This window comes from Vipera ursinii (assembly GCF_947247035.1).
Source record: "Vipera ursinii genome assembly, chromosome: 1".
Classification (NCBI taxonomy): Eukaryota; Metazoa; Chordata; class Lepidosauria; order Squamata; family Viperidae; genus Vipera; species Vipera ursinii.
This window is the reverse complement of record NC_139512.1, coordinates 11963289-11988466: the sequence shown is the minus strand read 5'-3', so window position 1 is coordinate 11988466 and position 25178 is coordinate 11963289. Positions and strand designations below refer to the sequence as shown.

The 25178-nt window shown below is 46.6% G+C and overlaps 1 protein-coding gene across 1 annotated transcript in view; it reads right to left on the bottom strand.

Annotated features, from left to right (window-relative positions):
• PTPRS (protein tyrosine phosphatase receptor type S) overlaps window positions 1-25178 on the bottom strand; it is a 256467-nt gene that overhangs the window by 74162 nt on the left and 157127 nt on the right. The window contains 8 exon segments of the mRNA XM_083365216.1: window positions 1951-2166; window positions 3758-3851; window positions 5665-5927; window positions 7597-7694; window positions 8524-9114; window positions 13688-13805; window positions 19664-19857; window positions 23396-23701. Of these exon segments, the coding sequence (XP_083221342.1) occupies window positions 1951-2166; window positions 3758-3851; window positions 5665-5927; window positions 7597-7694; window positions 8524-9114; window positions 13688-13805; window positions 19664-19857; window positions 23396-23701 (1880 nt within the window).

Below are 25178 nucleotides of genomic sequence, written 5' to 3'. Positions count from 1 at the left end.
TCTCCCTTTCCCCTCAGCGTGGCTGGCCCAGGAATTCTGGGAGTTGAATTCCACGAGTCATAAAAAAGCCAAGGTTGCCTACCCCTGCCCTAGGCCAACCTTGGCATCTCTATGATTTGTGGACTTCAACTCCCAGAATTCCTGAACCAGCATGGCTCAGCTTGGAAACCTCTCCCTTTCCCCTCAGCATGGCTGGCTCAGGAATTCTGGGAGTTGAAGTCCACGAGTCATAAAAGAGCCAAGGTGGCCTATCCCTGACTCTAGAATAACTGATTCCAATTAGTCACTTGAGATGGGCAAAATTCACAGACTGGGGGAATGAAAGCTTCCAAAATTCTCCAGAATGACTCCTCCCAGCGCAATCTATGAGTTTTCCAAAGGAATTCCCCTGGCTCAGGACTTTTTCAAGATCTCCTGGGCAATAACATTCCATATCTAGCATTTCCTGGGGCCAGTTTTGCACACCTTTGTTGGTTATTCAACTGACCCATTTCTGAGTCTGGGTGTAATTGGATGAAACAGCTAGGTCTGTGCAAAGACAAAACAAAACAACTCCCCAAACCACAAGGTTAAATAAATTTAGCCTGCTGAGTAAATACAGCTTCTACATTTTTAATTGACTTGCCCGAACGTGTGGTGTAAACTCAGGAGGTAGGACAAGCCGCGTTCAAATCTGATTTAGCCTTTTGTGCTCTTGTTCTATTATTGAAGCACTGGAGAATGTTCAATACACGTTTTTTCTATTTTTATTTTTGTGCTTGTTACTTTTCTACGTTTGACTTTTGAATACTGGGTAAGGTATTCATCGTAAGACATGTATCATCTTATCGCTTTCCACTGCCCCTTCGAAATATTTTGGCTGCTTCACTGAAGAAGAAATAATAGATAAAATTTTATCCTGCACCAAAAATGGACAGGTTAACCCTAGAGATCAGAAATATGACTGAAACGGATTATTATGAAATTTGGCAAAATTTGTACAATTGGTTAGAGATAAGGAGGATCGCTGAGAGGACTATTGTTTGATTAGTTGATAAATGTAAGGATTTCTTATTAGCACCTATATCAGGACCCAGCTGAAAGATATGTAAATATAACGTTGACGATTGAAAGACAGTTTACTAAAAAATTTACAGAAGTTATATGTTGACTCAGCCTTCCATCCTTCCGAGGTAGGTAAAATGAAGACCCAGATTGTTGGGGGCAATAAGCTGACTTTGTAATGATGCCGCTTGGGGTGTGTGTGAAAGCCCTAATAAGCAGGCATATACATAGAATGAAGGCTACTGCTAAGCTTGTAAGCCGCCCTGAGTCTTCGGAGAAGGGCGGGATATAAATGGAATTAAAATAAATAAAATAAAATAAAATAAAAAATATGTACAGTTTGTTATACCGTACTCTGTCCTGTCATAGAATGTATTTTAGGTTTTTCTTATTTCTTTCTGTAATATAAGGTACTACTAATAGTAATGTTGTAGCTAGGGAAGTTGAATCATGACCACTTTTGTTTTTAAATGTACATTTAATAAAATTTTCTAAAAAAATAATAATATATATTTTGGCTGCTTTATTCACAGCATGGTAAATAAATATCATCCAGACAAAAAGCTATAAAAACAGAGAAGGCAGCTCATCACATCAAGAATCTCCATTAAAATTTGGAATTAAGGAGAAAACTTCCTGACAGGGAGGACAATCAACCAGTGGAACAGCTTGCCTTCAAAAAATCGTGGGCACTCCCATCACTGGAGATTTTTAAGGAGAGACTGGACATTCACCTGTCTGAGACGGCATAGGTTCTCCTGCTTGAGCAGGGGGCTGGACTAGAAGACCTCCAAGGTCCCTTCCGGCTCTATTCTATTCTAAATTCTAAAAGGAGATCAATGTTAACCCGTTCAGGCGCTTAAAAGGGGCCCCAGGAATTAGCGGGGAGTCACGGAGGGGACTCACGACTTCATTGGCCTGCAGAACCGCCAAAACGAAAATGACGTATTTCTGTCCGGACTCCAGGGCTTTATTTTCAAAATTGTCGTAGCGTTTCATATCCCCGAGGATGAAGAAAGGGGGCAAGATGTGGAAACGGGCTGCGATGTACGCTTTGTGGTGATCCAGCTGACGGGAATGGCGGAGGCTTCGCCGTTGCAGCCTTGAGATCTGCTGAATTAGCTGGGAAAGAAGAAAGCGGATATCCAGGTGAGCTGAGAAGAGTCAGTGTTAATGTGTATAAAATAGTTCTTGAATTAGGACCATTCATGAAGCATGTTCTGAATTAACTTGGTATGTGCCAATTACTTGGCGATGTACATATTGATGTGAAAGAAGCTGTGACAACGTTGCGTGTATAAAGATGGCAACGGGGGAACGTATCGGAAGCAGAAGGAAGCATGTAGACATAAAATACTGTAACGTCAGGGAGGCTCTACGTCTAAAGGATAAATTGATAAAGTTACAGCATTGTTCCACTGACAACAATATTATAGCCGATATGTTGACTAAGCCTTTGACTGCAGGCGAGCATCAAGAATATGTAAAAGCATTGGATTAGCAGCTGTTTAGCTTTAAATAGGAGGAGTGTCAAGGTGTTGATTTAACAACTAACCAGCTTATGTAATGTAAGCTGTAAGCTGTAATGTAATGATGGGAATGACTCAGCAGGGTCTGTGTCTCTTTAAGAGCCTTTGTATAGAGGGAAGGCTCTGCTGATGTGTTCTCTCTCTTCCGTTTCCTGCTGTAACTGTGGTTTGTTGAGCTCCTGCTGTATTAGCACGGGTATGTATATTGTTCCTGGTGTATGATGGTGTAAATAGCGTAAGATAAACCACCATTTACCACAGACCACTGTTTACTGTGTTTACTCCTGGGTTATCTCGCTCAATAAGACTGTGCACACTCTGACAAACCATTCCAACTTACAACAGCACTGAAAAAAAATGACTTACAACCAAACCTTACACTTAACAACCACGTCACGGGATCAAAATTGGGGTGCTTGGCAACCAGCCTGTATTTATAATGGTTGCAGTGTCCCGGGGTTGTGTAATCGTCATTTGTGACCTTCCCAGCCAGCTTCTGGCAAGCGAAGTCAATGAGGAGAACCGGATTCACATAACAGCTGCACGATTCATTTAACTGCAATGGTTTGTTTGCTTTTGAATGACCACTTTTGTCATCTTACATTTGCAAATGTAACTTAGATCAGAGGTCCCCAATCTTGACAACATTAAGACTTGTGGACTTCAACTCCCAGAATTCCTCAGCCAGCTTGGCTGGCTGAGGAATTGTGGGAGTTGAAGTCCACAAGTCTTCAGGTTGCCAAGGTTGGAGACCCCTGACTTAGATGACTATTGTTGAACCAGTTACATTTCCAATAAGATTTATGCCACCTAGCTCACCATGGTTTAGTTTGTTAATTAGAACAGGGGTCCCTAACCCCCGGTCCATGGACCGGCATCAATCCGCAGCAAGCCAGAAACCGGGACGTGTAAACAAGCAAAGCTCCATCTGCAGGATGCAGGCAAAACCACGTCCCCTCTGGTCCGTGGAAAAACTTCTCTCCACGGAACCGGTCCCTGCTGCCCAAAAGGTTGGGGGGGGGGCTCTGAATTAGAAGACTCTCTGTAGGGCGTATTGTCAAATGCTTTTCTCCAATGAAGATATATAACATCTACAGCATTCCCAGGATCTACCAAGGAAATTATAAAAAATGAAACAAGACGAAATCTCTTAAAAGACTTTTTCCTGGCAAATCCCCACTTACCTCTTCTAAATCCATTTCTTCGGGACTATTGTATGAATTATGGAACTGGCCACTCTTACTTTTCTTCAAGGGCACCACCACAATGTAATAGGCTCTAATGATGAAAGGAAGAAAGAAAAACAGGCCAGAGAATAGATTAAAAGAAAGAGAAAACAAAGGAGAAGAGCTCATCCGGATGGGCAAGGTGATTAACTGAGGTGAGAACTCAAAATTTGTTGTTAGTTGCAAAGTCGTGTCCAACCCATCGTGACCCCATGGACAACGTTCCTCCAGGCCTTCCTGTCCTCTACCATCTTCTGGAGTCTCTTTAAGCTCACGCCTCCTGCTTGAGTGACTCCATCCAGCCACCTCATTCTCTGTCGTCCCCTTCTTCTCTTGCCCTCCATCTTTCCCAGCATGAGGCTCTTCTCCAGTGAGTCCTTCCTTCTCATTAGGTGGCCAAAGTATTTGAGTTTTTCAACTTTAGGATCTGGCCCTCTAAAGAGCAGCCAGGGTTGATCTCCTCTAGGACTGACCGGTTTGATCGCCTTGCAGTCCAAGGACTTGCAGGAGTCTTCTCCAGCACCATAGTTCAAAGGCCTCAATTGTTTGGCGCTCAGCCTTTCTTATCGTCCAAGAACTCAAAATAGGAAACATTTATTGGGTTGTCTCGCCAATGGTGAAAAATAATTGTTTCCAAGCAAAATGTCTGTGGGATCTGACTTACAAAATTCCTACAGGATTTCTAGTTAAACCCAGATGGGTTTCCTTTTGCATTTTATTTCAATCAATAACATGTTTTAGGTTATTCGAAAAAACCAGACTGGGACAACTCGCCACGGCCAACTCCACCACAGAACAACTCACAGTGGGAGAATTCAACAATTCAATTTAAATATTTCAAATAATTAAAACATCATTATTTTTTGTCATTCCCATTTCATTTGGTCCCTCCTTTTGCATCCTTTCTTTAATGAGTCTGTTCCACCATTTCTTTCAATGTTAGTGTAACTCTTGTCCTGTGGCGAGTTGTCTCACTGAGAGTTGGCTGCGGCAAGTTGGCTGTGTTGAGTTGGCCATTGCAGTTGGCTGCAGCAAGGTGTCCAAGACCCCAAGAAAACTGGCTCAGGTTGTAAAGATATTTAGGTGTAGACAGTGAAAAAGTCTACGTAGCTCTAAATGATTCTAAAACATACGAAGAACGGCTGCGGGACTTGGGTTTGGCTAGTCTAAAGAAAAGAAGAAATGGGGGAGACATGATAGCCGTATTCCAGTATCTGAGGGGCTGCCACAAGGCAGAAAGGGGCCAGGTTGTTCACCAAAGCACTAGAGGGAAGGACAAGAAACAATGGTTGGAAACTGATCAAAGAGAGAAGCAACCTGGAATTAAGGAGAAACTTCCTGAAAGTGAGGACAATTAACCAGTGGAACAGCTTGTCACCAGAAATCATGGGTGCTCCATGGCTGGAAGTTTTTAAGAAGAGACTGGACATTCACCTGTCTGAGATGGTGTAGGTTCTCTTGCTTGAGCAGGGGGCTGGACTAGAAGACCTCCAAGGTCCCTTCCAGCTCTGCTCTATTCTATTCTATTCTATTCTATTCTATTCTATTCTATTCTATTCTATTCTATTCTATTCTATTCTATTCTACTCTACTCTATTCTATTGCATTCCACACTATTCTCAATAAAGAATTCTATTCTATTCTATTCTATTCTATTCTATTCTATTCTATTCTATTCTATTCTATTCTATTCCATTCCATTCCATTCTACTCTATTCTTTCTCTGTTCTACAATCTGAATGGTTTGTGGTTCACATGCTTTGATGGCTTCTGAACCTTGCCCAGCTTCCTACGCAAAGGCCAAATGCAAATGCCGAAAGGGAGAGATATAAACCGGGCAGCTGGCTTTCACAATGTATACATACTGAACTGGGGAGTCTGAACTCCTGACATCTGGCAGATTCACCATCACGTTGCCATCTATTTCATGTCGATAAGACACCTCTGGTTTTCTGCTCAGCATATTGGCTGCGGTGGACACCTCCACCTTCTGCTGAAGATCTCCTTTCTCGCTTCTCTGGCCCACGAGGGAGAACCGATAAGATGTTTGCGGCTTCAGATTGGTGATGAGCTTCTTGGTGGCACTCCCACCCACCTCAAACTCTTGGCCGGTGTTGTCATGCCGGATCTATGAGAAACGGAGGAAGCGGGCGTAGAAGATAGATAGCTGGAACTCTGCTATATCAGACCAACATTAACATCTTACAGGTAGTCCTGGTAGGCAGGACAAGAAGCAACGGATAGAAACTAATCAAGGAGAGAAGCAACCTGGAAGTCAGAATAAATTTCCTAAGCAGTGAGAACAATTAACCAGTGGAACTACCTCCCTCCAGAAGCTTTGAATGCTCCAACAAGTGGAAGTTTTTAAGAAGAGACTGGACAACCATTTGTCTGAAATGGCATAGGGCAGGGGTAGGCAACCTTGGCTCTTTTATTCTGGGAGTTGAAGTCCACAAGTCATAAAAGAGCCAAGGTTGCCTATCCCTGGTATAGGGTTTCCTGCCTGAGCAGGGGGTTGGACTAGATGACCTCCAAGGTCCCTTCCAACTGTTATTCCCTTTCCTTTCCTTTCCTTTCCTTTCCTTTCCTCCAATATCTCAGGGGCTGCCCCAAAGAAGAGGCAGTCAAGCTATTCTCCAAAGCACCTGAAGGCAGGACAAGAAGCAATGGATGGAAATTAATCAAGGAGAGAAGCAACCTGGAACTAAGGAGAAATTTCCTGACGGTGAGAAAAATGAATCTCTGGAATGATTTTCCTCCAGAGTTTGTGGGTGCTCCAACAGTGAAAGTTTTTAAGAAGAGACTGGACAGCCATGTGTCTGAAATGTTATAGGTTTTCCTGCCTGAGCAGTGGGTTGGGTTAGATGACCTCCAAGGTCCCTTCCAACTCCGTTATTCTGTTCCACTACTTACAACAGCCCGTTTAGTGGCCATTCAAGATTACAGTCACTGAAAAACGTGGCTTATGGCCGTTTTCCTTGTGACTGTTGCAGCCTCCCCATGCTCACGTGATCAACTGTCTTGCTTAGCAACACGAATGTTGAACTCAATTGTGGTCATAGGTCGAGGACTATCTGTATTTCCCACAGTAAGCAAACAGGTGCATCTAGGAACCGGACAAGTAGGATCTATACACGCTGCGCCTTTCTATTTATGTTCCACAGCAGTGTTTCACTGTGTTCACTGACATGTTTGGGAAATCCTAGAAATCATTTATGCTTACTATGCCTAGTAGCCATAGAGTATGTCAGCCTCTGTGGATTTTTTTTCCAGCTGTCCAAATCTTTTGTCATTACAGTGTTGCATGGCAGCAAATTCCCTAATTTAGCTAAACGGATTTCAATTAAGCCCGAAGAAAGAAGTAATTTCTGCGGGGATAATTTGTTTGAAAATGATCTAAGTTGCTTCGGAAGAGGGCAGTTTTTCCCGCCGCGACAGATTTTTTTGAGCAAAACACGGTGCATTTTGGCCATGCCTTTTTTGACCGAATAAAACCGTCGATCAAATAATTTTGACGGAATAAAATTTTCATCCCAAAATTTATTCAGTCAAAAGTGATTCGGTCAACGGTTTATTCAAAAATTTATTCCAAATAGTTTTGACGGAGTAACCTTGCAAAACAAGGGTGGCGGCAAAAGTAGGTTGCGTGTCGCGACATTCCCGCACTATACGGGATCCTGCATCCTTTGTGCAACAGAGGCAATCTGGATGGTGATCGACTGACCAAGTTGCCTCTTTTGCACAAAGGATGCAGGATCCCCTTTTTCAAGGATTTCTAGCAGACGTTAAACCTGTACCTTGTATGAAATAGGAGAGTTGTAATTTTCAGGAAACTCCCAGCACAGAAGGACCGATGTCTTGGTGACCATTTTCACTCTGAAGTTTTTGGGAAAAACTGTGGGGAAGAAACACAATCAGCGAAGGGCTGAGCGGGCAACTCGGAGTGAAAACGGCAGATTTTGGATTTCATCAACTCTTGACGTCTTTTTTACACACTGCGTCCTACTTCAGTCCCCCAAAAATTACCTCTGGCCATCTGTGCCTCTTGAAAACTCTTATCCAAGCCTGCAACACCCTGTTAGGCTAATTTAAAAAAAAAAAAAAAACAGCATCCCAGCACAACGAAAATCAACTACAAATTCTCCCGTCTGGCTGCTGAGGACGGAAACTCTGCACGGAATATAATGTGGGTTCGTTGTTTTAAAATTGGTTTGCACAGGTGTATTTTTCTCCTTGACCGGCTTGCAAAAATAATAATAATAATAATAATAATAATAATAATAATAATAATAATAATAATAATGAAAAAAAAGAAAGAAAGGAAAAAAGAGATCAAAAGAGATCGAAGAGAGGGAGGGGGGGGCAAAAGCTGAAGAAAAAACTCCGCCCACCTGTGATGGCAACTGCTCCGCCCAGCTGTCAATCAAGAGGTTGCCTGGACTGGACTTTAGCCGAAAAAAAAGGAAAAAAAAAAGACTTACCTGCCCAAGGCAACAGGAAATCACCTGCCTTGTTACGATTTGTTTTTTTTTTAAAAGCCTGCTTGCGTTTTTGCTTTTTTTTTTTTTCCAAACGGTACTCACACGCCATCTTCAAGCCGGCGAGGAGTTTAAAGGATTACGGCACTTTTTTTTTGGTTTTAAGTTTTGGCTTCTCTGCCTCCCGGGATTCAGAGAGAGAGAGAGAGAGAGACCCCCTTTGGGGCCGAAACTGGCAAGTCCTACCTTGATCCAGAAGGACCGTCCGATATTGAACAGTCGGGCTGTACGGCCCGGGACCTTTACTTGTATGAGCTCGGATTTTAACATCGTACGCGGTGTTGGGCTTGAGACCGTTCAGGATGTACGAGTTTTCTGATGAGGGAAGGAGCTCTTTCTCCTGGGGGTTTCCCGAAGAGGCGGTCTCTCGGAAGGCCACGGTGTACTTGACGATGACCCCGTTCCTCTCGGCTAAGACGGGGGGCAGCCACGTCACCTGGACGGATCGGGAGGTGATGTTGCTCGCCTCGAGAATCTGGGGGTAACCCTTCGGCACGTCTTCCGGGATGGTAATTTCCTGCAAGGCTTCCTCCCCAAAGCCAGCCCGGCTCTTCACGGCTAACTTGAAGACGTACGTGGCACCTTTGTGGACGTGGGTGGCGGTGTATTTGTCCTCCTGGGCGGCAAATTCCAGAGTGGCCAGCGGGTCGACGTCCCGGCGGCCGAACTGGAGGCGGTAACCCAGCACTTGGCTTTCGGCTTCCAGCGGGGGTTCCCATTTGACCAAAAGAGAGCTTTCTTGAGTGGGATAGACCGACAGGATCGGTTTTCCTGGGACTGGGAAAGAAAAGAGAGCAGTGATGGCGGACCTTTTAGAGACCGAGTGCCCAAACTGCAACTCAAAACCCACTTATGTATTGTCGGGTGCCGGGTGGGCATGGCCCATTGGGTGGGCGTGGCCCATTGGGTGGGCGTGGCCGGTAACGGCAGACTGGGTGGGACTAAAAAGTTTAATCAATCAGCTCCAACTTTGTGAGATCTTTTTTTTCCCCGCGTGAAGTTGAAATTGATTGATTGATGGAACCTTTTTGTTTTGCACACGGCGGCGGAGGCCTAAAGCGAAACGGTTTTCTAAAACCCAGCTGAAGACCTAGGACTGGGGCGACGGCACACGTGCCCACAGAGAGGGCTCGGCGTGCCACCTGTTGGCACGCGTGCCATAGGTTCGCCACCACAGAAAGAGAGAATGGGTTTGCGGTGGGAGGCAGCCTGCCAGTATTGTGCGTTCTTTTTTTTTCTCACCGACTATACTGCGATACATTACAAAGGACTTTTTTTATCTGCTGTAAGGAGGTAAGTATTAGGTTTTAGGAGAGTTAGGGTTAGTTAATATAGCTCACATACAAAAAAAGATGTCGAGACTCTAGAAAGAGTGCAGAGGAGAGCAACAAAGAAGGTCAGGGGACTGGAGGCTAAAACATATGAAGAACGATTGCTGGAATTGGGTATGTCCAGTTTAATGAAGAGAAGGATGAGGGGAGATATGATAGCAGCCTTCCAGTATCAAGGAGAGAAGCAACCTAGAACTAAGGAGAAATTTCCTGACAGTTAGAACAATTAACCAGTGGAACAACCTGCCTCCAGAACCGGTGAATGCTCCAACACTGGAAGTTGTTAAGAAGAGACTTTTAAAGTTGTCAAGATTGAGAAATACTGTGGCAACCACCCCCAGTTTGAGAGGGCAAAGTCCAGAGCTCCGCGATCTGTGAAAAGAGGGCGGCCCAGAAGAATAGACTTCGTCTTCCAACTGTGCTTAGTCTTAATGTATTATATGTAAGATCGTTAATGTTAATAGTAAAGCAGTTGTATTATTCGTGAGGTAAACACCATGACAGATGAGGACTGCCTGTATTGCTTTGGTCTAATAAATTATTATACCGAGTGCCGACGGGGAAATCAGCCCATACATGAATTAATTATCTTCTTCAAACATGTCTTAGCAGTGGAAAAGAAATCCGCTGATCAGTGACCCACCGGAAAGGTTTCAGGGGGAAAAACCTATTCCCTGAAACATTGGGAAATATCATTAAAAATGATTATTGTGAAGCAGAAAGACATTGAGCTAATTGCTGATCTTCTGAAAAGAGTTGTCACTGTGTTGCTTCTATTGATGCACCATGAAAGATTTTTTTTTCCAAAAAAAAAAAGCCTACTTCTACAAATGGCTTAATATTTATAAAGTTAATGTTATGAAAATTAAAGTTCATCCAAATTAGGCACATCAAGGGTTACTGTTGAATGTTTCAGCTGGAATATTCCATCCGTTTTGGAAGGGGTGAAAGATGGAAATGAGGGGATGTCAAAAAAGGGAAGGTAAGCAGATGATCAAAGCTCCAGCCCCATTTATGCAAGGAGAATATCTGTAGCTCAGAGTTGACATGAGGGGCCCTTGGTGCTCTCTGAGCTTGCCTGTTTTCTTGCAGACATTTCATGACCCAACTAGCTAACATCATCGGTGCTAAAAAGGAGAGGAGGAGAAGGAGGAGGAGGAGGAGGAGGAGGAGGAGGAGGAGGAGGAGGAGGAGGAGGAGATGGAGGAGGAGGATGACTGTGGGATCCTTGGTGCTCTCTGAGCTTGCCTGTTTTCTTGCAGACATTTCATGACCCAACTAGCTAACATCATCGGTGCTAAAAAGGAGAGGAGAAGGAGGAGGAGGAGGAGGAGGAGGAGGAGGAGGAGGAGGAGGAGGAGATGGAGGAGGAGGATGACTGTGGGATCCTTGGTGCTCTCTGAGCTTGCCTGTTTTCTTGCAGACATTTCATGACCCAACTAGCTAACATCATCGGTGCTAAAAAGGAGAGGAGGAGAAGGAGGAAGAGGAGAAGGAGGAGGAGGAGGAGGAGAAGGAGAAGAGGAGGAGGAGGAGGAAGACCATGGGGTCCTTGGTGCTCTCTGAGCTTGGTTGTTTTCTTGCAGACGTTTCCTTACCCAACTAGCTAACATCATCGGTGCTAAAAAGGAGAGGAGGAGGAGGAGGAGGAGAAGGAGGAAGAGGAGGAGGAGGAGGAGGAGGAGGAGGAGAAGAAGAGGAGGAGGAGGAAGACCATGGAGTCCTTGGTGCTCTCTGAGCTGGGTTGTTTTCTTGCAGACGTTTCATGACCCAACTAGCTAACATCATCGGTGCTAAAAAGGAGAGGAGAAGGAGGAGGAGGAGGAGGAGGAGGAGGAAGAGGAGAAAGAGGAGAAGGAGAAGGAGAAGAAGAAGAAGAAGAAGAAGAAGAAGAAGAAGAAGAAGAAGAAGAAGAAGAAGAAGAAGAAGAAGAAGACTGTGGGGGTCCTTGGTGCTCTGTGAGCTTGCTTGTTTTCTTGCAGACATTTCATGACCCAACTAGCTAACATCATCGGTGCTAAAAAGGAGAGGAGGAGGAGGAGGAAGAGGAGGAGGAGGAGGAGGAGGAGGAGGAGAAGAGGAGGAGGAGGAGGAAGACCATGGGGTCCTTGGTGCTCTCTGAGCTTGGTTGTTTTCTTGCAGACATTTCTTTACCCAACTAGCTAACATCATCGGTGCTAAAAAGGAGAGGAGGAGGAGGAGGAGGAGGAAGAGGAGGAGAAGGAGGAGGAAGAGGAGGAGGAGGAGGAGAAGAAGAGGAGGAGGAGGAGGAGGAAGACCATGGGGTCCTTGGTGCTCTCTGAGCTTGGTTGTTTTCTTGCAGACATTTCTTTACCCAACTAGCTAACATCATCGGTGCTAAAAAGGAGAGGAGGAGGAGGAGGAGGAGGAAGAGGAGGAGAAGGAGGAGGAAGAGGAGGAGGAGGAGGAGAAGAAGAGGAGGAGGAGGAGGAGGAAGACCATGGGGTCCTTGGTGCTCTCTGAGCTTGGTTGTTTTCTTGCAGACGTTTCATGACCCAAACTAGCTAGCATTATGACTCTGTCACTGGCACTCGCTGCCGATAATCTTATGTGGATGGGTACAGCTTGTCCTCGACTCAGCGGTCTGGAGAATTCTACAGAAATATATTTTAATCTTCATGTTATCAATCTACCCTGGTAAGCTTCCATTTCATTACTTAAGGCAGGCTATAAATTCTATACTAAACTACTTGCTTGCCATCTTAAATTAATTAGAGGTGAAACGCTACCCCTGCATCAATCCAGATGCACGCCAGGCACAATAACACGGCTAGCTTTGATAGATAGTTATTAAATGTATTGTAGGTTTGCAAGAATAATTCAATTCCCCTATTCATAGGATTTCTAGATATAGTGAAAGCGTCTCTCTGTGTGTGTGTGTGTGTATGTGTGTGTGCGTGTGTGTGTGTGAAAGGACGGTTTCTGAAAAAAATAAATAAAAAAAAATAAAAGGACCAATAATAGACTGTCAAAATGGAGAGAAAATTTAATATACCTGATATAGGATTATTTATGTGGAAACTGTTTACTGACTCTTTGAAGTTACAGTGGCACCGGAAAAAGTGACTTAAGACCATTTTTCACACATACGACCATCACAGCATCCCCGTGCTCACGTGATCAAAACTCAGACGCTTGGCAACTGATTGGTATTTGTGACGGTTTGCAGTGTCCCTGGGTCACATGATCTCGTTTTGCGACCGTCTGACAAGCAAAGTCAAGGGGGGGGGAAGTCAGATCCACTTAACGACCGTGTTACTAACTGAACATCTGCAGTGATCCACTTAACGACTATGGCAAGGTTGTAAAGCGGGGCAAAACTCACTTAACAACTGTTAACTCGTTTAGCAACGGAAATTTTGGGCTTAGCTATGCTTGTATAATATACTTAAAGAGACTAACAACGCACAAGGATAAAATCAGTGCACACACACAAAACACTTCGCTATTTAATTATATATATATATATATATTTGGTATCAGAGATATGCACGAAGGAAGGAAGACGGCGTTTGGCCTCTCTCACCAACTGCCAAATTCTAATTTTCGAAGTTTTTCAAAAGACCCTCACTGTACAGGTAGTTCTCGACATACGACCATGATGGAGCCTACCCATTACGGCCGTAAGTTATGACGGTCGTAATACAAGTTAAGTCACGTCACCAATCTGAGTTTATGACATTTTTTTTTAAGGCGAACGAGAGAATCCTAAGTGCCGATGCCACGGATGTAAGTGACGGGTTTGGGCAAAACTGTTGTAAAATGCAGTCATGTGACTGGGGGAAGCTGTAATGGGCCGTCTCGGTGGTCCTGCGGTTGAGAGCCCGAAGTTCCGTTATGTGACCGTGGAGTCCCCCTCCCAAATGGGTCGCAAGTAGCTTGAAGGTAGCTAGCTCTGTTGTAACCGTTGCTAAGTGACTGGTCGTACGTCGAGGATTAATCTTTACCCAAGGGTCCGGTAGGGTTGGTTAACAAGTCCACCCTTCTGGGATGCTCACCTGCTCCCTTGGTCACGACCTGTTTCGGCTTGCTCCGTGCCCCGTCCCCTTTCATGGTGTAGGCAGCGACTGTGACGGAATAAGTGGTCTCTGGCTGAAGTCCAGAGATGACCATTTCCTGAGGAATTAGAGCAAAGAATTAACACAAAAAAGATTTCCTCTCTTCCTCCCTCCCTCCCTCCCTTTTCTTTCCTTCTTTCCTTCTTTCCTTCCTCCCTCCCTCCCTCCCTCCCTCTCTTTCCTTCCTTCCTTCCTTCCTTCCTTCCTTCCTTCCTTCCTTCCTTCCTTCCTTCCTTCCTTCCTTCCTTCCTTCCTTCCTTCCGGAAAACAACCAGGATCCAGCATGCAAGGCACAGCACAAAGCAATCCTTGACACATCACATTACAAGGAAAGAGGGACAGGTGGGGAGAAAACCATACATTCCACATTATCAAACACACAACTTGCAACGGAGACCCCGTATTTGCAGCCAAAAGCCTTTGGGCAAACAGGGAGAGCTCCATTCTCTCTTTTCATCAGAGAAAATGGTCTTAGCAACAGGACATTGGTGGGTTCCGCAAAGGGACCGAACCCCAAAGGAAAAAAACGATGGTTCTCAACCGAATTGGTTATAGAATAAGAGTCTTCTAGTCTAGGGGTCCCCAATCCCAGGGCCATGGACCAATACCGGGCCGCAGTACGCCAGCAACCGGTCCATATCTGCGAGATGCAGGCAGCACACAAAACCACGCACTCTCCGGTCCGCAGAAAAACCTCTCTCCACGGAACCGGTGGTCCCTGGTGCCCCAAAGGTTGGGGGACCTCTGTTCTCATCCAACTTTCTGCTGAAGCAGGAAACCATTCCAGACAAATGGCTGTCCAATCTCTTTTTTAAAACCTGCAGTGATGGAGCACCCACAAATTCTGGAGGCAAGCTGTTCCACTGGTTAATGGTTCTCACTGTCAGGACCCCTTTTTTGGGGGGACAGCCCCTCAAATATTGGAATACTGCTATCATGTCAGCCCTAGTCCTTCTCTTTGTTACAGAATAACAGAACAGAATAACAGAGCTGGAAGGGACCTTGGAGGTCATCTAGTCCAACCCCCTGCTCAGGCAGGAGACCCTATACCACAGGTCGGCAACCCACGGCTCCGGAGCCGCATGCGGCTCTTTGAGCCGTCTCTTGCGGCTCCCAGCCGCCTGGTGCGCACGCACCTCTTCGAACGGGCAGTGGTGCGCGCGCACCTCTCCAAATGGAGAGTGGCACCGCCCGTTTGGAGAGGTGCGCGCGCAACTCTCGGAATGGGCAGGGGCGCCGCTCTTTGAGGAAGCTGCCACGGCCCGTCTGCGAAGCTGCCGAAAGCGGCAGCTTCGTAGACGGGCCGCGGCAGCTTCCTCAAAGAGCGGCACCGCTGCCCGTTCGCGCGGAGGTACGCGCGCACCTCCCGGAATGGGCACGGGCACCGCTCTTTGAGGAGGCTGCCGCGGCCCATCTGCAAAGCTGCCGAAAGCGGCAGCTTTGCAGACGGGCCGTCGCCGTCGGGCAACCGGGAACCGGTTCCATCTCACTTTTTAAAAAATTGGCAGCCGCGTGCATCCGCGCATAAAACCGTTTTGCGCATTTTTGCGCATGCACGTGCATGGACACACGCACGCGGCTCCCACTTTTTTAAATTTGTGATGGAACCGGTTCCCAGTGGCTCTTTTCCTTTTTTAGGTTGCCGACCCCTGCCCTATACCATTTCAGACAAATGGCTGTCCAGTCTCTTCTTAAAAACTTCCAGTGTTGGAGCATTCACAGCTTCTGGAGGCAGGTTGTTCCACAGGTTAACTGTTCTTACAGGAAATTTCTCCTCAGTTCTAGGTTGCTTCTCTACTTGATTAATTTCCATCCGTTGCTTCTTGTCCTGCCTTCTGGTGCTTTGGAGAATAGCTTGACTGCCTTTTCTTTGTAGCCACTTTTGAGATACTAGAAGGCTGCTATCCTGTCACCCCCTCGCCTTTCTCTTCATTAAACTACACATACCCAATTCCAGCAACTGTTCCTTTTATGATTTAGCCTCCAGTCCCCCGATCATCTTTGTTGCTCTTCTCTGCACTCTTTCTAGAGCCTCAACATCTTTTTAAACATTATGGTGACCAAAACTGGATGCAGTATTCCAGGTGTGGCCTTACCAAAGCCTTGTAAAGCGGTATTAACACTTCATGTGATCTTGATTCTGTCCCTCTGTTAATGCAGCCTAGCACTGTGTTGGCTTTTTTGGCAGCTGCAGCCCACAGCTGGCTCCTATTTAAGCGATTGTCCACTAGGACTCTGAGATCCCTCTCACAGTTGCTACTATTGAGCAAAGTACCACCTATGCTATACCTGTACATTTGGTTTTTCTTGCCTAAATGTAGAACCTTACTTTTTTCACCATTGAATTTCATTTTGTTAGATAGCGCCCAGTGTTCCGAGTCTGTCCAGATCCTCCTGTATCTTAAGCCTGTCTTCTGGAGCGTTGGCTATTCCTGCCAGCCTGGTGTCGTCTGCAAATTTGATGAGTTCCCCATCTATCCCCTCATCCAAATTGTTGATGAAGATGTTGAAGAGCACTGGGCACAGAACAGAGCCCTGGGGCACCCCACTACACACTTCCTTCCATATGGATGCGGTTCCATTGAGGGCCACACATTGACGAGATACACCGATTTCCCTTAACCATTCATCATATAGTTTAACTTAAATCATCTTTGTTGCTCTTCTCTGCACTCTTTCTAGAGTCTCAATATCTTTTTTCTATCGTTTGAAAAGTCTCTTTTCTTGTTTCGTTTCGTAAGGGGGGATTAGAGAACAAAAAATAACAAGAGCTTTACTTTTAGGGGGTTTGTTATTGTTATTTTATTGGGTTTTTAAGATGTATTTTAGTATGGGCATGTATTTAATCTTGTTTTAACTTTTGTAATCCTGTATTTTTATTCTTGCCCTGTTCACCGCCCTGAGTCCTTCGGGAGAAGGGCGGTATAGAAATATTATTAAATTAAAATTAAATTAAATTAGCTTTCTATAGCAGAGGCTGGTGGCCTGAAGGGATAGGGAGGGGCAGGCACGGGGCCGCGTGTGCAGTACAAATAGGATGGTGCTAGCGTCCAGGCAATGCTGGGGGCGGCGCTAGGGTGAGTAGGGGGAGCATGTGTGCACTCACATGCACGCATTGGCCAGCCATTCACGTGACCTGGTGGCCGCGGCCCACAGATTGGGGACCCCTGTTCTATAGCATAAAAATCAGCTGCTTGAGAACAAGAAGCCCGGAAGATGCATTTTACAATTCCTGCAATTTACAGCAGCTCGGTTTGCACAAAGGACACACTTATCTTGGTTCAACCCTCGCGTCTTGACCTGGTTTATCTGGGTTTCCACAGCAGCACATTTATATTAGTTTGGGTATTAATTTGTATATTAATTTGTGTGTTAAGCTGCTTTAACTGGCCACACTTAGGTTGGTTTGACCACCACTTGTTAAGTTAAAGGTGGTCTGCCTCTTTGCACAGTTATGTTGATCTATCCCTCACCTGTTAAACTATTTTGACAGGGTCAGTACAAGGACAGACGTATGTTGGTTTAACCTTCCCGTCTTACGGGATCTGCATCTTTGCACAGTTATGTTGGTCTAATCCTCACCTCTTAAGTTGGTTTAACAGGCTCTGCATCTCTGCACATTTATGATGGTCAAACCCTCATTGCTAAAGTTGGTTGAACAGGCTCTGCATCTCTGCACACCTATGTAGGTCTAACCCTCATTGCTAAAGTTGGTTCAACAGGCTCTGCATCTCTGCACACCTATGTAGGTCTAACCCTCATTGCTAAAGTTGGTTCAACAGGCTCTGCATCTCTGCACACTTATGTAGGTCTAACCCTCATTGCTAAAGTTGGCTGAACAGGCTCTGCATCTCTACAAACGTATGTTGGTTTAACTCTCATTTCTTAAGCTACCTGAACAGGGTCTGAACACTTACGCTAGTCTAGCCCTCACCTCTTAAGCTAGTTTAACAGGATCTGCACCTCTTGCACACTCGTGTTAGTTTAACTCTCGTTTCTAAAGCTGGCTTAACTACTGCGCCTCCTCCCCCGTGTTCCATGCAAAGAAACTAAGGCAACATTCAAGAGAGGCTGAAGCACACAGCAAGCCACACAAAACTCAACAGAGGCAGGTGGGGGGGGGGGGAGAAAGAAAGGGAGATACTCAACACCATGCTATCACTAGTAACAGGGAAGGGAGCCGAGAGGAGATCACCACAACGGAAGCGTTTTACTTACGTATTCTGCAGTATTATCGGTCTCCCACTGAACAAAAGAAGGTAGGCAGGTGAGGGTGAAAAGGGGAAAGAGAAAGAAAAGTGAGGTGATGGGGAGAGCACGGAGGGGCTGCCTGGGGAGAGAAAGGCCGGCGCTCAGAAGCCCCCCCCTGCAGCTGCTGGGGCAAAGTGGGGCAGGGGTGGGAGAGATCCGTGGGGTTAGTAAAATGCATCACTCTGGTTAATGGGAGTTATAGGTGGGGACAGATGAATCGGGCTGGTAGCGAGCAATTTCAGAATTACAGGTTCTGTAGTACCTCGACTGACAGCCACTCGTTTAGTGACCGTCGTTAGAACAGCACTAAATCAGATAGCACCACCCTCACAAATGCAGGCCAGCTGCCAAGTGGGCAAATTTTGATTCGGTGACCAGAGGGTGGCTGAACGCTGGTCCTAAGTCCCGTTTTTTTCCCCAGCGCCATTGTAACTTTGAACGGTCTGCCCGTAAGCTAGTTCAATTCTTGCTCTGACGAAGCTGCGCCATCGGGCGCCACCGCCTGCCTTTGGAAGCCTGGAGAAAGTGCTGCCGCGTTAACGAGGCTTTTCGCCCGAATCGTTGAGGACTAGGATCTCTCTCCATATGGGAGAGGTGCAACTGTATCCTCACTTGGACTGGAAACATCAGGGCTTGGCACCTCCAGGTAGAAATGGGAAAGGCTCCTATCGACTTTGATACGACAAATCCGGGCACTTGCCCACCAGCCTGGCTTTCCGACGGGGGGGGGGAGCCGCGTGATCGCCACTCGCCACCTTCCCAGCCAGTTTTCAACAGGCAAAGTCAACGGGTGTTCTGTCCCAGCCTAGGCGAGTCCTTGTTCTGCTCACAAAGAAAAGCCCCTCTTCCAATCAAGCAGACAGGAACCGCAATAAAAACAGCCCCTTTTATTATTCACAGACCTGAGTCAATGTCCAAGGCAAACAAACACAATCCACAGAAACTCCATCCTCAACACGAACGGTTGCTCTCGGCAACCAGCACCTTCCCTTTTATTATTCAGCCCAAGCGTGGCTTCCTAATGCCTTCTCCTTTGCCTTTAGAGCCGCCCCACTGCATTCCTCTGTCCTACTCGCTTCCTTTGCCGGCACTTTCGTGCATCCTGGATATTTCCCAGCTGTGCTTCATCACTGTCCGAGTCAGGCTCCCAGCACAGCTGTGTCTCAGCCTGAGCGCGAGTAGAGGGGCCGGGCTCCTCGTCAGACTGTAAGTCTCGGAGCTCCTCAGAGCCTTCCTCTGACTCTCATGTCACTCCAGCCCTCTCCTCCTCCTCCTCCTCATCTGATTCTTCAGACTCGGCTGCCGGATCCACTGGCTGGCGAGGAATCACCACAACGGGGAAGCCAGCAGGGAAGAACTCAAACGATGCCTTGCTTAAGAACCATTGAGGATTTCACTTAACGACTATGGCAAAAAAAGCTCGTAAAATCCAGCACGGGGGGGGGGGGCAGCCCTGTGATGCCTGACTTCACGACCGCACTGCTCAACCACAAATTTGTGCGTGTTGACTCGGGCACCAAAAAGAGGAGGAGAAGGAGGAGAAAAGGGAAATGTCCGTTGTTACTGAGCTGTTAATAAGCCTGGGGTTCGAATTCAGCCGTGAGAAGCCACCTGCCACCAAAAAGGAGACACAGACACAGACACACACACACACACACCCCTCACCTGAGCGTCAGCCAACATGACGTCCTTGATCTGGGGCAAGCCACTGGCTTCTCCGTTCTCCATGCGGACGTAGTGCACCTGGTAGCCACGTATTTGTCCGTGCTGGCGGTTTTGGACTGGGGAACGCCAGAAGACCTGGATGGCCGTTGAATTGAGGACTTCTACCTCCACCTTGCGAGGTGGGGCACTGGGCACTGAAGGCAGAAGGGAGGAGGAACAGAGAGGGGGAAGGAAAGTGGAGAGAGAAAGAAAGGTTCAACTGTAATAGGAGGAATCAATCCTTTAAAGCGAAAAGCGGGTCTGCGCAGCCGAAGATGCTGCTGGAAGCCCAATTTTGTGCATCCAGGTTTCCCACCAAGAAGTCACAATACATAACTGTGGGATGCAGTGACAGGGGTGTTACCTCCAGGGTGCGTTTCTCTAAATTCACAGACACAGGTAAGTCCTCGACCTACGACCGCAACGGAGCTCCAAATTTCGACCGTTAAGCGAAACAGTGGTTCAAGTGAATTTTTGGCCCCCTTTCATGACCTTTTTTTGCCACGGCTGTTAAGCAAATCACACGGTCGTTAAGTGAATCTGGCTTCCCCCATTGACTCTGCTGGTCGGAAGGTCGCAAAAGGAGATGGCAGGGCCTCACGATGGGCCAGTTGCCAAACACCCGGACCACGGGGGAGGCTGCAACGGTCCTTTAAGAGTGTAAAACGGTCATAAGTCGCTCTGTTGTAAGTCAGGGACTATCTGTGCACAATTACAGTAAAAAAAACACCCATTGAATTATGGATTGGTTGTTTAGCCCATGGCTACCAATGACAACCAGGAGCCACAAATTCGTTAATACCGGTAGCTGCTTTGATTTTTTTATGAATACTACTACTACTACTGGGACGCGGTGGCCCAGTGAGTTAGGACGCTGAGCTTGTCGATCAGAAGGTCGGCAGTTTGGCGGGTCGAATCCCGAGTGCTGCGTAACAGAGTGAGCGCCTGTTACTCATCCCAGCTTCTGCCAACCTAGCAGTTCGAAAGCACATAAAAATGCAAGTAGAAAAATAGGGACCACTACGGTGGGAAGGTAACAGCGTTCCGTGCGCCTTTGGCGTCTAGTTATGCCGGCCACATGACCACGGAGACGTCCTCGGACAAGTGCTGGCTCTTCGGCTTTGAAATGGAGATGAGCACCGGCCCCTAGATTCGGAAACGACTGGCACGCGTGTGCAGGGGAACCTTTACCTTTACTACTACTACTAATGATGATGATGATAATGATGATGCAAGTAAGGGTAGTATGATGATGTACCAATAGTAATAGGCGCCTTGAGTGCAATCCCAAAACAACGGGAGCACCACTTGAACACCATTGGCATTGACAGATTTGCCTTTAGTCAATTGCCAAAGGAGGCCTTACTAGGAACTGCTTCCATCCTGTGATGATATCTGTAATACCATCAAACATCCACATCTGCCTATCCCAGGTCCTTGGTAAGGACTCGATAAACAAAAATGCCAAATCCAGTCTGAACATCTGGCTAACTGTGCGATGAATAATAATAAAAATGGATGGGCTTAGAAAAGGAGAACAGGGCAACATTTTCTGTTAAGAAAAGCAGATTATTCCATATACAGGTAGTCCTTAACTTACAACAATTCATATTAGTGACCGAAGTTTACAAGGGCACTGAACAAAGGGACTCATGGCTGTTTTTCACACTTACGACCGTTGTTGTGTGATCAAAATTCAGACACTTAGCAACTGACTCACATTTAGAGACCGCATCAGTGTCCCCGGGTTAGGGTGATCCCCTCTTAGGACCTTCCGACATGCAGAGTCTGTGGGAAACCCAGTTTCACTTAACAACCGGGTTAACTCATTTAACAACCGCAGTGATTCCCTTAAGAACTATGGCAAGGAAAGTCCTAAAATGAGGCAAAACTCACAGAAATTTTGAGCTCAGTTGGGATCGTAAGTCAACGCAGCCATAAAAGAGCCTTTAAATCAGGGTTTCTCCAACTTGGCTACTTTAAAATGTATGGACTTCAACTCCCAGAATTCAACACAGCCATAAAAGAGCCCGTAGTTCAACGCAGCCACAAAAGAGCCTCTAAATCAGGGTTTCTCCAACCTGGCTACTTTAAAATGTATGGATTTCAACTCCCAGAATTCCCCAGCCAGCATCGCTGGCTGGGGAATTCTGGGATTTGAAGTCCATGCATTTTAAAGTAGCCAAGTTGGAGAAACAATGTTCTAAATTCTCAGTTAGTTTTATTGTCCCAGGGAAATTGGCACAGCAATACTTTTATATTTTCTCCATTATCGAGCTGACTTTTGGGCGCCCTACCACGTCCTTTCCAGACAGTGTGATAAATGAGACGCTCATTTATAAATAAAAGTGCCACTAGAAATTCATTAATGGCCGTTCGCAACACCTTTCTACGAGAGAGTTACTGGCTCTATCACACACACACACACACACACTGCCTGGGCAATCCTCTGCAAGAGTTTTCCATTGGTTTGTGGGTCCAAACCATTCCAGAGAAAATGCCTCTGGAGGTTTTTGGCAGCAAGAATCCGAGTTTCCCCACGTTGAAAAAGGAGGTGTTATTTCCAGACAGGTGGGCCTTACAATTTTACTTTGATGGGACCAGACAGGAATTATGGCTAAGGAAGCCAGGATCTTAAAAGCTTTTTCACCGTTGTGTTGTTTTCACCCTTCTGGGTCATCCTGGAACCAGCCAGTTTCGTCTGGCAGTGGAGGCACCAGGCTAAAAAGCGGGAGACGGTGAGTTCTAGCCCTGCCTTCAATATGAAATTGGGCTGGGAGACTTTCAGCCAATCACCAGGTGACAGTGAGTTCTAGTCCGGCCTTAGGAATCAAGACCAGCCGGGTGACTTTGGACCAATCACTAGGAGACAGTGAGTTCTAGTCACGCTTCAGTCATGAAAGTCAACTGGGTGATTTTAAACCAATCACCAGGAGATGGTGAGTTCTAGTCTTGCATTAGGCATGAAAGTCAGCTGGGTGACTTTGGGCCAATCACCAGGAGACAGTGAGTTCTAGACCCGCCTTAAATATGAAAGCCGCCTGGGAGACTTTGGGCCAATAACCAGGAGACAGGGAGTTGTATGTTGTTCATTTTTAGTCACACAAGCCAGCAAGGTGGCTTTGGGCCAATCACCAGGAGATGATGAGTTCTAGTCCCGCCTTAGGCATGAAAGCCAGCTGGGTGACTTTGGGCCAATCACTAGGAGGTGAGTTGTAGTCCTGCCTTAGGCATGAAAGCCAGTTGGGTACTTTGGGCCAATCACCAGGAGACGGTGAGTTCTAGTCCCGCCTTAGGCATGAAAGCCAGCTGGGTGACTTTGGGCCAATCACTAGGAGACAGTGAGTTGTAGTCCCGCCTTAGGCATGAAAGCCAGCTGGGTGACTTTGGGCCAATCACCAGGAGACGGTGAGTTCTAGTCCCGCCTTAGGCACGAAAGCCAGCTGGGTGACTTTGGGCCAATCACCAGGAGATGGTGAGTTCTAGTCCCGCCTTAACCACAAAGGTCAGCTGGATGATTTAGCTCCAGTCCATCTTTCTCAGCCCAACCCACCTCACAGGGTTGTTGTTGTGGGGAAAATAGGAGGAGAAAGTCGTGTCGGCTAACATTTTCCACCTAACGGGATTGGTCAAAATAATATAGGCGGGATACAAATACATACACAAATAAAGATAGGGGAAAGTCCCACTTACCATCTTCGTCGGTACGGATAATGACGGGCGAGCTTTCCGGGCCGGGCCCCATAATCGTATGCGCCACCACGGCGATGCGGTACTCCGTCCATTTCTCCAGGGCTTCAAGGGTGATGTGGGTGGTTGCGGCGGGGATATCCTTCACCTCTTTCAGTTCGCTGACCTCGGGATCCAGGGCTCGATAACGAACGCTATAGCCTTCCAAGTCACCGTTTTGCCTCTCCACCGGAGGTGGTTGCCAACTTACCAGAATGGCCGTGGACCTGGTGCTGACACATTTTACGTCTTGAGGGGGGGCGGACGGTTCTACGGTAGCGGGAGGGGTAGTTTTGGGGTGGCGGGAATCGAGGGAAGAAGGGAAGAGGGGGTGGGGGCGGGCGGAAAACAAAATATAGGAAAGATAAAAGGAAAAAAAAAGAAAAAAAATGATAACAAAAACCCCCGAAACGAAACGCGCCAAAATAAACTTGGTCCGGGGAGCACAAAAACTTGAAAAAACGAAAAGAAACTTTGTTCTTTTTTAAAATTTAAAAAAAAGGGGGGCTTGTTTTCTGCGAAAACTGAAATAAACAAAGGATTAACTGGGGCGGGGGGAGAAAGGCAAGCGGAGGTGGCAACGTAAATGCAGGCAACTCACGAGACACAGGGTTAGGTTGGGCTAGCTGCTAGCTATAGCGCTTAGGAAGTCAAAAAAGTCAAGATGGCGCTCACCAGGGCACGATTGTGGCAGCCATTTTGAGTTTCTGCCTCTCTGGTTGTGGGCGAGACAGGGCCCGAGGGCTGCTTTGTGGAATAAATTTTCCATCAAATATTTTAGCCTGCAAGTGACAAACTGGAGCATAAAAAGAGCACAGAGATCAGTGTTTCTCAACTGTGGGGATTTTAAGATGGGTGGACTTCAACTCCCAGAATTCCCCAGCCAGCACTGCTGGCTGGGGAATTCTGAGTGTTGAAGTCCACCCATCTTAAAGCTCCCACAGGCGAGAAACACTGGCATAGAACATTGTGCTTCTTCCATTCTTATAAAGGATAAATCCTTCCTGTCATCCATCGTATTCCCATCACTGGGAAAAACACGGGGCCGTGGGATCTACTCCCTCTGCAATTCCAACAAGAAGCAATCAAATCTGCTCTCCGGATCTGTTTCCTTCCCAACCTGACCTCAAATCCAAGAGGGATCCATTCCTTTCCTGAATCCCTTCTCTGCAATCAAAGGAAAATGGTCGGAATCGTCTCCGTTCGCTAAGCTCCATTTTCCAAATGGCAATTTATAACCCTTACTAAGTCTTTTAGTGCCCAGAGCAGAAAGGAAGTTTTTCCAGCTGTTTCCAACAACTGGATGCCCTCCAGATGCCAGGCTGGCCAGTGGTAACCAACGTTAAGTTGGTAAAGAAGGAAAATCTTTATGGGGAAGCTTTGCCCCTCTTTTCTGCTTAAAAATGTGCCCAATTCATATTCACCTTTCCGGCTTCAGCAAGGCAGCCCTTGAAAGCAGCTTAGTCGGGAGTTATACAGGTAGTCCTCGACTTACGACCACAATCGAAACCAGACTTACCATTGTTAAGGCGGATGTGCCTGATTTTGCAACCTTTTCTCTCCAGGGTTGTGAAAGTGTCAAGGTGATAATTTAACAGCTAACTAGCTTGTATAATGTAAGATGTATGATGTAATGTTGGGAATGACACAGCAGGGTCTTTGTCCCTTTAAGAGCCAGCTGGGTCTGTGTCTCTTTAAGAGCCTTTGTATAAAAGGGAAGGGAATGACTCAGCAGGGTCTGTGTCCT